The 13,428-nt window shown below is 40.6% G+C and overlaps 1 protein-coding gene across 3 annotated transcripts in view; it reads right to left on the minus strand.

The window, feature by feature from the left end:
- Positions 1-3,979: 3,979 nt before the first annotated feature.
- Positions 3,980-13,428, minus strand: part of ndrg2 (NDRG family member 2) — a 34,800-nt gene continuing 25,351 nt past the window's right edge. For all 3 annotated transcript variants that reach the window (XM_037112157.1, XM_037112155.1, XM_037112154.1), the window contains 14 exons: positions 12,552-12,593; positions 11,092-11,197; positions 10,880-11,000; positions 10,302-10,364; positions 9,839-9,899; positions 9,615-9,701; positions 9,368-9,424; positions 8,988-9,091; positions 8,857-8,895; positions 8,713-8,764; positions 8,540-8,587; positions 8,399-8,434; positions 8,171-8,222; positions 3,980-7,110 (listed from right to left, as the gene is read on the minus strand). In XM_037112157.1, the coding sequence (XP_036968052.1) occupies positions 6,947-7,110; positions 8,171-8,222; positions 8,399-8,434; positions 8,540-8,587; positions 8,713-8,764; positions 8,857-8,895; positions 8,988-9,091; positions 9,368-9,424; positions 9,615-9,701; positions 9,839-9,899; positions 10,302-10,364; positions 10,880-11,000; positions 11,092-11,197; positions 12,552-12,593 (1,032 nt within the window). In that variant the 3' untranslated portion in view covers positions 3,980-6,946. The remainder of the gene's footprint in view (positions 7,111-8,170; positions 8,223-8,398; positions 8,435-8,539; positions 8,588-8,712; positions 8,765-8,856; positions 8,896-8,987; positions 9,092-9,367; positions 9,425-9,614; positions 9,702-9,838; positions 9,900-10,301; positions 10,365-10,879; positions 11,001-11,091; positions 11,198-12,551; positions 12,594-13,428) is intronic.

Raw genomic sequence — 13,428 nt, forward strand, 5'->3', positions numbered from 1 at the left:
CTACTTGAAGTGTGACATCCCAAAGATAAAGAAGAAGGCAGAGCTGTTCAGTCAGTATCTGAAAGTACTAGATGAAGTGTACAAAAGCAGCAACAACAAGCCATCAGAATCAGAATTGTCTGCACTGAATGAGTTCTGGGGTATGTGGCTACTCACAAGCTTCAGTGAGAAAGCGTCTATCATGGACTTAAAAACCAAACTGACAACAGACCTGAAGACAGCCAGAGAAAAACTCAGAAAGAGAGAATCACCCTTATCAAACCTGCACCACTACACTGCATTTGGCAATGAGTTGCGCCAACAGGGAGATTTTACTGAGAGTCTCAAGATGTACACTAAAGCCATACAGCAGGACCACTGCTGGGCTGCAGTTGCATATTACAAACGTGCTTTTACATCTTTAAACCAACAGGACAGGCATCAGCAACCAGACTGCATTGATCAAGCTCTGGAAGACTTGAAAAATGCACTCAAGTCAGTTGAGCTCTACTGTGACCAGATTGAGGTGATTTGTAGACATTCCAAAGAACAAATCAAGGGCCGCTACAGTGATTCTGACAACAGATTTGAAAGTCACATGAAAACCAGGCAAGAAGTCTTGCTGTGTTTTAAGGAAAACATTAATGAGAACATTGACAAGCTTAAAACAGCTAGGGGTGTAAAAGTAAATGAGAAGCCAGTTTACTTCCTCATTTCAGCAGTGCGTTTTATTCCCATGTTAACACGTGCTTTGCAATCATTGACTCTAATCTACTCCAGAGACCCTGTGAAGATTCAGCAACTCATCAGTGATCAGTCCTTTGACTTTTATATTGAACTGTCCTGTCTGAAATCTCTTGGGCTCACTCATGTCTACACCTTAGAAAAACTGTCCTTTTTCACTAGAATTTCCTTGATGATAGGCCAAGCCCTCTCTCCAGTTTCTCACAGGTTAAGGAGACTCTTTACTTGGATTTCTAAATGATTTGGGTTGAGTGCAATCTGCTGCATGCACTCATGCAGCAAGTGGAGTTGAAAAACTGTGTAAGCCACAAACCTTTAGGAGTAGGATTAGGCCAGTGGACTGCTAACCCCTGACCTGTATTCAACAGGCTCTACAGCAAAGGGCACAATTAAGTGGTTTGTCTAGGAGTTGTTTGTGATTTGTGGGGAGAGGAAACGAAAAGCAGCATGTTACTGCTTGGTGCACTAACATTCTTGCATTAACATATTTTCTTATTAAATCATCTCAGGTAGGCAAACCCAAGACACCAAAATTTGTGGCAGCATTGCTTCTTTTCCAGCGGGGTAGCTGTTTCTCTCGGTCATGCTGTTTCAATACGTTTCTCAGCCGACTGATCTGGTCGGCCAACATTGCTTCATGCATATGAGGCTGAACAAAGCTAAATGACAGAAATGTGGTGTCAATCACTTTCGAGGAAACTTTGCTTACTATGGAAAACTGGTAAAGTGGGCATTAAAGAAAAAGTTTCACCTGTTCATTCATTCTGACAGGATGATAAGCAGTGCACATTCTTTGTCTTACTTCATTTTACTTCATATTATGTTGTTTTTTCATTCATTGCGGTCAGTTCAAATTATTATTATTATTATTATTATTATTATTATTATTATTATACTTTTAACATTTTGACCATATATACAGTGTGTAATATTTGTCTTTTTTCTTGTATCACATGATTGGTTGTTTGTATTCTATTGATTTAAATGACATTAACAAAGTAATGTTGTGTAATGATATTAAACTAATGTTGTCTTTGATCTGTTGTGGTCTGGAGTTACCGTACAAATAATATCCAAAATGTGCCTTATCTAAAAAATGATGTTGGCTGTATATTTATTCCACGGAGGTGTTTTTACTGTAACACAATTTTACAATAAAATATCTTGTATTTTGTTAAAAAAAAAAAAAAAAAAAATATATGGTGGTTATTGTCCAGTTACTTACCATACTACACAACATTTACGTATGTGACAAATCACTTGCAAAATATTGCTTTCTTTTGAACAGTGGTCTGATGAGTAACTTAAGAACTTTTCATTCATGGGGAAATGTTCACAGCAGGAACACAGCAGTGAAAGGTGAGAAGGACTGTTACTAATCACTGCATTACTGCCACTGTGTGGTGGAATGTGGACGTGACATTTGCCTGCACTAGAAACTTGATTAATGGCACTTTGTAGGTGGTTCAAAGTACATAAAATACATTTTTGTAAGATATACATTAATATTGAATTTATCTTACAATACTGTACATAAACATGATTACAGTTAGTATGTTTTGGGTAATATGTTGGGTAAAGAGTCAGGGGACTTAGTCAAGGTTAAATATAAAACCTAGACAGTGAAAAAGGTCAGCTCTCAGACCATCTTCAAGATCAAACATCACCTAAATGAAGAAAACTACATACAGTCTTTTTTTCACTTTCTAGTCTGCTTTCAACACAGTAGCAATATCAAGTCTTAAAACTGACACTGGTGGAATAAAGGTAGATAATATTACATCTCATTCTGATCATTTAATTAGATTTTCACTTTTTGTTTGTTGAGCAAAACATCAATTACTTGAATATTAAATGTGCTCATTTGATAAAACTTGTGAGAGCAGCAGTTATATGTTGACAAGGGTATTAATAATTCACTGCAAATGCATTTTTTAAATCAAAATATCTGAATTCACAGAGGGCCAAAATGAAACCTACAGTAGCATTTAGGTTTTGCTGTTTATTTGCTGTGAATGCTGAGTCAGCAACATATGCTCGACAAATTCTTTTCATCTACTTTTTTGGAACCTAACTCCTCCCACATATTTCAACATAGAAACTCCATGTGAATATCAAAATATGTTGCTCAATTAGCAGATGATTGGCATTATTTTTCTCATTGACATCTTTCACGCTCTCCGAAATACTTAAACATTTCTGCAAACATTTTCCCCATTTGAAATTAATGGCGTAATGTTAAAAAATCCCACATTTTCACACTTTTTCGAGCATGTTCAACTCTTACCTACTCATTCATGCATTCAACATCAAATTCAAACTTTGACATATTCCATATCTTGTTTACACCTAAGCTTTAATTCAAATTTCAAATCCCATAAAAAATGTTAAATTATTCATATTTATTTGAAGCTTGGTTATACTGGACGTCAATTAGAAATACCCTCAAACACACTCATTTTCAAACTATTCTCAGTCTTACATACATTCACACAGAAACTCCATTCAAACTTTAAAACATTCACAATTATGACTTTCTCATTTTATTTCAACTTTTTAATATCATGCCTACCTTTTACACAGTGACAGTTCAAAATAATTTTTTCAAGGAAGCAGTATTGGAATACATTTTAGCATTGACTTTCAATTGGTCAAATGATCTGGAACCTATTAACAAATGCATGCATATTTTTAAATCAAAATATGGAAAGTTACTCTTTCAACAACGTATTTTCAAATTCAAGCCAACAATGCAGGGTAGCTCCTGACTTATAATATACTTTGAATCCCTTATTCTTACCCCACTACTATGACTTTTTATACACTTCAAATTTGACTTTTAATGTGTTAAAAGCCACAATTGTGTTAAGCATTAGCTTTTCCACAAACTGCACAATATTCCAGCCAGCAATGTGCATTTGATGAGAGCTTTTTTAACAGCCGGCATTCACAACTGCACATTATTCGCAACTTATCATCTCTAGTTTGTGAAAATGACCCACCAAGGTTTGTTTTTGGTACCAAGCAACCCACCTGAGAGGTGAGAAACACTGGCATTGTATTGACAAAAAAATACAAACTTCCCTACCATATCTTCACCAGGAGAGCAAGTGTGTTGATACCCAACCATTTAAAAAAAAAAACAATACATGTATAAACAAGATGGCGCATTATGTTTCTTGCACTTTGAGGTGCACATGAACAATATTTTACTCAAATCAACCCCTTTTGAAAATACAACACAAGAGACAAGACATTTCTCTTAAGCTTTTATTAATATTTAGGTTTGCTTTTTTTTTTTAGGATGTCCATTGTTTTACACAGAGAAATTAGCCACACATGTAAATTTGATTGTATTCTCTTTACTTTTAATCTTTTTTTATTATTATTGTTAATTATATTATTCTCCCTTATCTGCGCTAATGCTAAAAAAGTTACACAAGAACTATCACACGGTTAACTAACTTGTGAGCACATCGGGACGGTAAACTAACACTTCACAGAGATAAAACAAACAAACAAACAAAATAAAAATTCAATAAAATTCCAAAACATAGAGGGGAAAGTAAAATATGATCTAAGTAAAAACCAAGAGACGAACAAAAGACGAAATTGACAAGCATTTACAATCACACAGCCCTGCTCAAACTCTTCACAAAGAAGTACCACTCATTTTTCCTTATTTGGCAATTTAATTCTCTAGGCTCCACCCATTTCCCTTATTTGGTAGACGTTCCCATGTCCTGTTGTTAAAATTTAAGTCTGAGAGGAGCCAAACGTTTACATTCTACACTGGACGGCAACACAAGTGCCTAAATTATTTAGCACACACATCATTGAAACATCAAGATTTGTGTTTGCCTGATTAAATGCAACAATATTTAGCATTTTAGCAAGTTGCACCGAGTGACAGTCCAGAGGGGAAATGGCTTAAAACAGATTACTGTCGCCATCGTCAACGCCATCATTAACACCTCCCGAATAACCTTTCTACTCAAAGCTGAAATCTAAGACCCTTCGTGGACTTTCCTGTCACCATCATCGAGATCACCGCTCTGTCTCTACCTCATCAGACGGGTTCGGGGAAGGAGCGCTAGACAGCATGTGAAAGAAACCTGCAGCTGACTCGTAAAAATGATACTGCTCGTTAAAGAAGAACAAAATCATCGGAAATACAAACTTACAAATGCACATGCGCACCAAGGATATGGGATCGGGTCCAACTAAGGGTCCTTGAAGAGTGCGGTCAGTCCAATGGCTACACGTCGCAGGGCAGTGGCAAGCTTTGTGTTGTAATACGAACTATTTAGAAGGAATTTAGACTTACAAATTTTGCTTCATTTCCTTCATTTCTGAAGGCCCCCATCATATTTTGAGGCTCTTAGTTTTGGCAGTACGAACGCTTATTGGCTGGATTTCCAAATCAGTAGATTGAAGGTGCAGATATTGGCTGATCATTGTTCACTCTCAAAACTAAAAGCTTTACAAAATGGTGCAGCTCTTATGGAAACACCTTTTTTTATGTGTTTTCTGAGTGTATTGGCAGTGAAGGGGCTGGTACATTGTCATCGATAAGTCACAGGGGGGTGTCGTTGGTCTCAAAACGTAATCTTTTTTTCCAATAGGACCCTGGCCCTCCCTTGCTGCATTAACTGTGCTTACAGGATACAATCACTTCCATACACCTGGCATTTACTTCCTCAGACACACACACACACACACGCAAACGAAACTCTCTTGTCCACTCGGGCGCGCGCTCATTCCTACCTCGCATCGCACAGAAACTCAAGTATGCTAGCTGGGTTTGTTGAGGAGGTATCCATGCAGTGGGCAAGGCTAAGAGCTTACAAACCCCAGATGATAAACACAGTGATCCCTTCTGGCCACGCCGAACACTTTTGATGCAATATCCACGACTAGCATGCTACCGATGGGACGTGATGCCCCGTGGATATCACGCAGTGCGAGACCGCCAGCAGTATTGGAAGCACTATTTAATGTGCGACTACTGTTAACGATCGGGTGCTGGCTAGCGAAAAAAGCGCGCAAACACCCGCCATCTTACCTACGCTCGCCTTCCGACCGTCACGCTCGCCAAACAAAACATCACATGCACGCACGCCCGAATTCACACAAATCATTAGCAGAATATAAAAGAAAAAAATAATATCCAGTCAATATTCACATGGGCTGAGACCAGGCATGCAACTTCCAAACAGTCCGGAAGAAAAAGAAAAATAAGATTAAAAAAATAATTATAAGCTTCCTGCCCACTTCCTCAAATCCAATGGGAAAACAAAAACAGTCACTTGGAGACGGGGCAAGTGGAAGACGTAACGACCCGGCAACATCAAGGAGGAAGTAGTCACTAAAAATGGCTCTCATTGGCTGTTTCTGTAGCACGTGACGGTTCAACCAATCAGTAGCTGCAGCCCCTTTCGCTGAGGCAGGCAGGTTTTTTTAACGAATAAAAAAAAAAAATATATATCAGATTAATGAGAAATTAAAAATAACACAATAAAAACTAGCTTAAAAAGTAGTAGACACACATCGTTATAAGTATCTCTGCTATAGTACTTTTTTTTATCTATGTCGTTTTAAACTCGTCGCGTAATAAAGAGAAAAGTGTTACTGTTTTTTTTTTCTATCATCATCATTATTCTCATCATTAGCTTCATCATCAACAAACATAATCCTCATCATCAACAACAATACCGTTTTAGTTATTACTATTGGTTAACGCAAGGTGTGTGTGGTCTCTACAGGCCTCCGTATCTAAATTAAAGGGCTCTATTGGCTGACACAGGCGCCGACGGAGGGAAGGAAGGAGGGAGGGAGGACTGGACGCCATTTTTCCCCCATACCCCCCCTTTGTTTAATCAATCTCTTAGCCTTACACATCTAATGTTTATTGTAGAGCAGCCCGATCCGTGTTTTTTGCAGCTGGAAGGGGGGATGTGAGGAAGAGGGGCTGGACTTTTTAAATGTGGAGGAACTCATCTTCCTCTCCATCCCTCCCTCTCTTCCTACTCTGCTCTCGTGGGGAATGACGGGAGTTGTTTAGTGACAAATAAGTAACCCATTCGTCTCGTTCCTGCGTTATGATCACGCTTTCACCTTTCCCTCTTTTCCCGCTCGCCCTCTTCTCTTTTCCGCTCTCTTCACTCACTCGCTCTCATCTCTCTCCTGCTCTCTTTTATCTATCGTTCTTTTCTCTCTCCCTTCAGCAGGACACCTCCATCGTCTGGGAGGGGCTGGGCGGCATCTGGCCGCCCTGCGAGCCCTGCGACAGGGTGCGGGAGCGAGAGCGCGAGCCATCCATGGAGTAGGAGGAGGAGAGGGAGGTGGTGCGGGAGCGGGAGAGGCGGGTCATGCAGGACGAAGCCACTGTGGAGAGACGGAGAGAGAGATTAGTGCATTAGTGTTAGCATCTCACGGATAAGGCTGCTGTTCTTCTGTTTCTTTCTTACTGTCCACTACGGTGGCCCTGAGAGCTCAAATATTGATACTTTTAAACATAAACTGAATACCTGAATCTGTTCAGTCTGGATTTTATGTTGTGTTTTTATACTTGTTTTTATCATAACACTGTATATGTTTTACTATATTTTACTGTTCTTCTTCTTATTGTTAGTCTTATATTATAGTTTATAAACTTCTTGAATCAAATTTTACCTGCAATATTTTATTTCTATGGTCATTGTTATTGCTTGTTTTTATCTGTAATTCTTTGTCTTTTATTATTTTATCTGTTCATTTTTTTTGCGATTGGTGTACATTATACTTTAAATCTGTTTTAATACCATTTTTACACATTTTTGTCGCCAATAAAATGTGATTAATACTTGTGAAATTACAAATTTTGGCTGTGTGCGTTTTAGTTTCATAGTTTCTTTTTGCATGTTTTCTTAAAGTTGTACTGACATTTTCTTAATTTGCTCGTGTCCAAATCCAACAATGCATCAGTGTTTCTCTCAGTGCATTCAGACTCGCTCCGAGCACTACTTTAATAGCAGCAGATGAGTTTCCTGAAACAGCTGGTCATCACAGTTGTCAGTAAACATTATGCAAACAAGAGCAAAAACAATGACGCATCTGTTGGGGAGAGTTTTCAGCTGCAGATTAAAAACACGCTTGAACAGCAGGATGGAACACGTGGGGCCGACTGAAGTTACCAGTTTAGCTCGTTTTTTTTCGTGACAACAATGCAGCTCCATGGCACAAAGGGATTAAGCTATCTTTGGCTTCCGCTAGATGAACAATACTTGTTGTTAGCTTGACGAATTCATTGTTGGGTTTTTTGGCCATTTGATGGGATTTGTTGACAAGCAGAGGAAAAATAGAATATCTGCATCCTCATCTGTTAAATGTGGTGATACAGAACAGGCTCGCTAACAGTCATCACACGTCTGCGATAAAATCCTTCTGTTTTGTTGGATGTACTTACTGTAGCCCATTCCCTGGATGAAGTACTTGAACGCCTCGGTCAATTTCGCAGGCTGCAAACACAAAGAGAGGAGACGCTGTCAACACAAACCTCTTATTCTGACCTGAGAGGGGTAAAAGTGCTATGTGGTGACCCCTGCTGGCCGCCAAGGGTTACAGTTTTAATTAAATTCCTGCTAAATCAATCAAATTTGCAACAGGATGCTTAAGGTTGTTGATTTGTTGTTACCTGGGTCAGCTGAGGGAGACCACCTGCATCAGCCATCTGTGGAGGACGGAGGGAGAAGAAGAAGAAGAAGAAGAAATGTGTGAGATCAAAGATCAAATGTGAAGAGAAAAATCACTTAAGGCAGAAACGAGGGTGAGTCACCTTTAGGAATGAGGTTGTTGTTGGATCCATTTTGCTGTTGCACTCCACCTAGTGGCCACAGGGGGGAAAACAGTAAAACCTCACAGCAAGACGCTCTTACTTAGTGATGACAGAACAACTCAGAATGTGTCTTAATGAGCCAGAAATAAGAAATAAAAACATTTTGGACTTACAGCGGCGTCCTCATACGGGGCCTGATCGCCCACCACCAACATCACTGGACACCTGAGGTCAGAAAGATAAGAACGGTCAGCTTTTAGAGATTCAGATAAAGAACACAAGTAAGCATGAAGATGAAAAGTTTGGAGGATATTTACTTGAAGGTGTTGTTGCGCTCGATGTTCAAGTCTCTGCGACTGATGGGGAAAGAAAGGAGAAGATTACGTGGGTCGTTGTTGGATGTGCAGCACGTTTGTGGCTGGTGTGGTGATGTGTGTGGTAGGCGTACCTGTTGTAGGTCTTCCAGAGGAGCTCTATGTTGACCAGATTAGAGGCTTTGGAGATGCGCTCTCTGTGAGACTGCACGAGGTCTGTGTTTGACGACAGCTCCTCCTGCCAAATACAAAGAAAATAGAGCTTTGTGAATGATTCCATCTTATTTTCTTTCAATAATATTTTACTTTCGGACTTTAAAACCCTCTTTTCTGATTACATTCGGGTTGCCTCAACTTTATCTGCAACTGCGCAGAAATGCCAGGTTTTACACTTGAAAAAATTCAAATGTGGATTTAGATTTAAAGTGTAAACTCCACAAATTAAAGCTGGTTTTAATACAATTCTGACACACATTTTTGCATTTTAAAAAAAACGAGAACATTGTGGCCGTACCTGACTGAAGAGGTGGGACAGGATCTGCTCGGTGAGGGAGGAGGTCACAGAGCTGAGCTGCAGAGGCAGAAATCAATGAAGTTCATCATTAAGTCCATTTTACATAGCAGGATCAATGCTCCTCAGTCTACATACAGTCACATAATTTCATATCCACCGCTAAACTTAAACTGATGGAGGACTCCCAGCAGGACTAAGCAGATTAAAACACCACATGTTTGTGTGACTCAGAGGAAGAGGAACGAACCTTCTGAGCGGCCCAGTCTATCCATCCCCGGGCGTTAGTGTCGATGTTGACCAGAACCAGACCCTCCACCGAGTCTGGGTTTGCAAGCTGGAGGCAGAAAGGAGGAAGCAGCAGAGTTATAGACGGAAAACGTGCTGTGACCGCGTTCGACCCGCGGCATGATCAACAAATCAATGAAGTGCCATTAAAGCCGCTGAGGGCTTTGAAGTGACGGTGACACTCACCGCGAACTTGGAGAGGATGTACGCTCCCGCTCCCACGCCCACTCCGATTACAGTACGGAAGCTGACACGGGGACAAAATTAGACAGTTACTGACGCAAACGCACAGAGCACTCAAAACAAATGTTGTTTGTGCAGGAAAACACCAGTCAGACATGAGCCGGCATTTTTATTTCCACGCTAATGCCGGCTCATTAAGATGAGCATTTCAAACATTTTTCAAACCTGAAGCGGCTTGATATTTGATCAAGACGAGGGTTGGTACAGAGCTAGCATGTTGCTCGGCTAATGTGGCTAACGTTATGTAAAATATAGCACCTCAGACAGACAGTCAGAGGGGCAGTACGGCTGCAGCAGTGGACAGTATGAGACAACTGACGTGTTTTTTTTTAAACTTAGTATGTCTCCTCATTGACTGATGATGTCTGTAATGTGATACATGATGTAATAAATTGTGTTTACTCACTTGAAAAACTGCAGGACGGCGGGGATCATCTCTGCTACGGTGTCCATGGAGGGATACTGGTAGCTGCAACACAGACATCTCAGTTTTTAACATGTGTTCACTCGGCTGAAGGGCACTGAACTCACCAGAACCCATTTGTAACTGTTGCAAATTACAACTATCACTTAATTTTTTTATGGATTGTTTTTCATGCTGAAGTGAAGCCATGAGAATAAACTTCATTTTCCCAGAATCACCAGCTGGAGTTAAGGGTCACAGTGGAGATGCCGTGACGATAGCGGCATTAAAATCCTCCTGAGCTCCTAAAAATAATCACACAGAGGAAGACGAGTGCTGGAGAAGCGTGGAGGAGGAAGGAATGAGAAGTGCGTACAGAGAGACAAAAGGCCGGATTTTTTTCTTTAAACCTTCTGACAAGAGCGTATTAGAGACCGGAAAGGAGGGAGATGTGGGAGATGGGAATATTAAGTATTTTTGGGAGAGATTAGTTTTTAAGCCTGCCACAGAGGATTGTTTCCATTTCTGAGAAAAACGATCGAGGTTACTTCAGGGCGACGAACACACATATAATGGCGTACCCTGCGGGGTAGGCAGCGGCCCCCTCCTCCTGCCCCGGGGCGTCGATGTGGATCAGGGTGAAGTTCTTCACGATCTCCTGCATCTCCTCAAACTTGAACAGAGGGGAGAAGCAGCTCTTACCTGCCGGACGGGAAAAAGAGATCAGAGAAATCAAACACGGGAAGACGGCGGAGGGTGAACAGTGTGAGGAAGAGTAGAAAGAGTTACTCACTGTCCAGACCCACGTCGTGGAAGGTGAGGATGGCGGGCCTGCGGGTGGTTCGTGTGCCGTGCAGGGTCACGTGCAGAACGCCATGCGGGGTCTCGATGCTGTGCTCCTGAACGCAACACAGGCAGAGGGTGATGCTAATGTTTGGGAGTCATTCAATAATTATAATGGTTGTTTATTCTCCATCTTATTTTACATTTATTATGGCGTTACATGTCTGTTTTTATCCTTCATAGTTTTAATTTTATCTTTTCTCTCCCTGCTCTCATGTGTCTTCAAAGTCTTTGTTTGAAACACTCGCAGGCGATTTCTTTATTTTGAAGCACTTTGAGCAGCATTTCTTGTATGAAAGGCTCAATACAAATCAAGATAATTATGATTATTATTGTCATTTTTATTCTAAACCAGCAAATAGACTTCAATCGTTGTCAAGTGTTTATCATGCATGACCACCTGGAGCTTGTGTCTTTCGGCACTTTTCCTTCCTCAGCACCTGCGTTTTCCTTGAGTTTGTCGGTATAAAGACCGTCCTCGAGCACCACCACCTGTTTCTCAAACCTTTTTTTGAGTCAAGGTCGACTCCACCAAGATGAGAAAGATGCTAAAGTGTATTTTTTCTCCTCACAGGCTTCACAGGTGGCGGTGAAACATTTGTTATTTGCTCTTGCGACAAAAAGACTAAGTCTGTCCCGTCATCTTGAAAACACAGCGTACGTACTACTGCCACATTTCAGAGCTGACTCATGATCATTTGAAGATCATGGTCACACATGAGCATACCTATCTATATATATACACACATTTATTAATCTTGATCTTGTAGCTAATGCCAGCGAATAATAAAGAGATGTGTTTATTACTTTTAAGGTGAAATCATGAAAAACTGCAAACTGTCCAAAATGACATCAAGTAACAAAAATGACTTAATCTGTCGTGTTACGAGGGATGAATTACAGATGGAAAATGATAAAAAGAAGTTTCTGTTTTTTTTTATTAAATCACGACAAAAGTCAAAAATCGACTGCAAATGAATCAAACAACTTGATAACTCATGACTCAATTTTTCACTTCATATGCATTTTTACAACTTAAACCGATCCTGACTCAATTTCACTAACAATTTAAAAAAAAGACTGTAAGCATAAGAATTGGATTAAGCACTCAACAGATCATTCAAAATGACTATTTCTCAATGATTCATCTTAGTCTCATCCACGACACTTGGATGAGACGAAGATGAATCATCTTCAAGAAAGTGAAACAAGTCCAGCTGTCTACGATACAGCGCCTGGGTTTACCACCACCTGGACGGCTGAGAACCTTCATCGAAATGTCTTTAAGAATGTTCTACCAAGCTGTTCGTCTGGTTGTTTGTTGCCCATGTCATGCAACTCCAGACATCTTCAGTCAGTTAACCAGAATAATGAGAGAGAATATGTATTTATATATTTTTTTTCTTTTACCTGTCCTTGGTCCAGGAGTATCCTGGCAGCCAGTTCAGCATCCTGTAAGGAATGAAGCAATGAAGTGTTATTATTGCTGATGAGACTGGAGAGGCCACTTCATTTCTGTCTTTTGAAAACATAAAGAATGACACACAGGGCTGCGGCTAACAGGTGAAACTCTTTGTCTGGCCTATAAAACACCACAAAGCACGAGGAAGAAACAGTCCAGAGTTCCTGTTCCATCAGATCAACAATTCATCCAAAGATAATCAGCTTCCTGTTATGTATCACACGGACAAAGCAGCACTCTCTTGAAACCATCAAGTGATGTGACCTTTAAGAAATCTCTACATGTGTAATCTGAGTCATTTTATTCACTCAACAGGAACATGAGCATTGAAATGGACTTCATCTCTTCCTCTTCTCTTTTTATTGTCTTCAGATATCAAACAAAGAGCATATACAGCAGATATTTCTCCTCCTTTTTGTTCCTTCGCAGCCCTTCATGTTAAGAGAGGCCTTGTTTTCTCATTAACACCCACAGAGCGAGGAGACGCGGCGGCCTTACGCTGCTGATCCAGCAGCCGAGGAGCTCTTCAGAGGAGCAGGTGGTTCTGGCTGCCGAGGATTCTACGGAGGGGAGTCTGTCGGTGGGAGGGTTTTTTTTTTAAATGGGACATTCATTCACAGCCTTGGATCTTGGATCCATTCAGCTCGTAATGAATTAAGAGGCATCGGGAAGCTTTAAAAGGAAATTAGCACTCTGGGAAGTTGAAGTGTGTGTGTGGGGGGGGACGTGTGCAGACGGGTGCCATCACGGAGGAGGATGCAGGGGAGGCCTTCAAAGAGACGGGCCCCCCCAGCTGGATTTAAGATCACTGGTTTATAGAGTGCA

The sequence above is a fragment of the Acanthopagrus latus genome, chromosome 10 (assembly GCF_904848185.1).
Source record: "Acanthopagrus latus isolate v.2019 chromosome 10, fAcaLat1.1, whole genome shotgun sequence".
NCBI lineage: Eukaryota > Metazoa > Chordata > Actinopteri > Spariformes > Sparidae > Acanthopagrus > Acanthopagrus latus.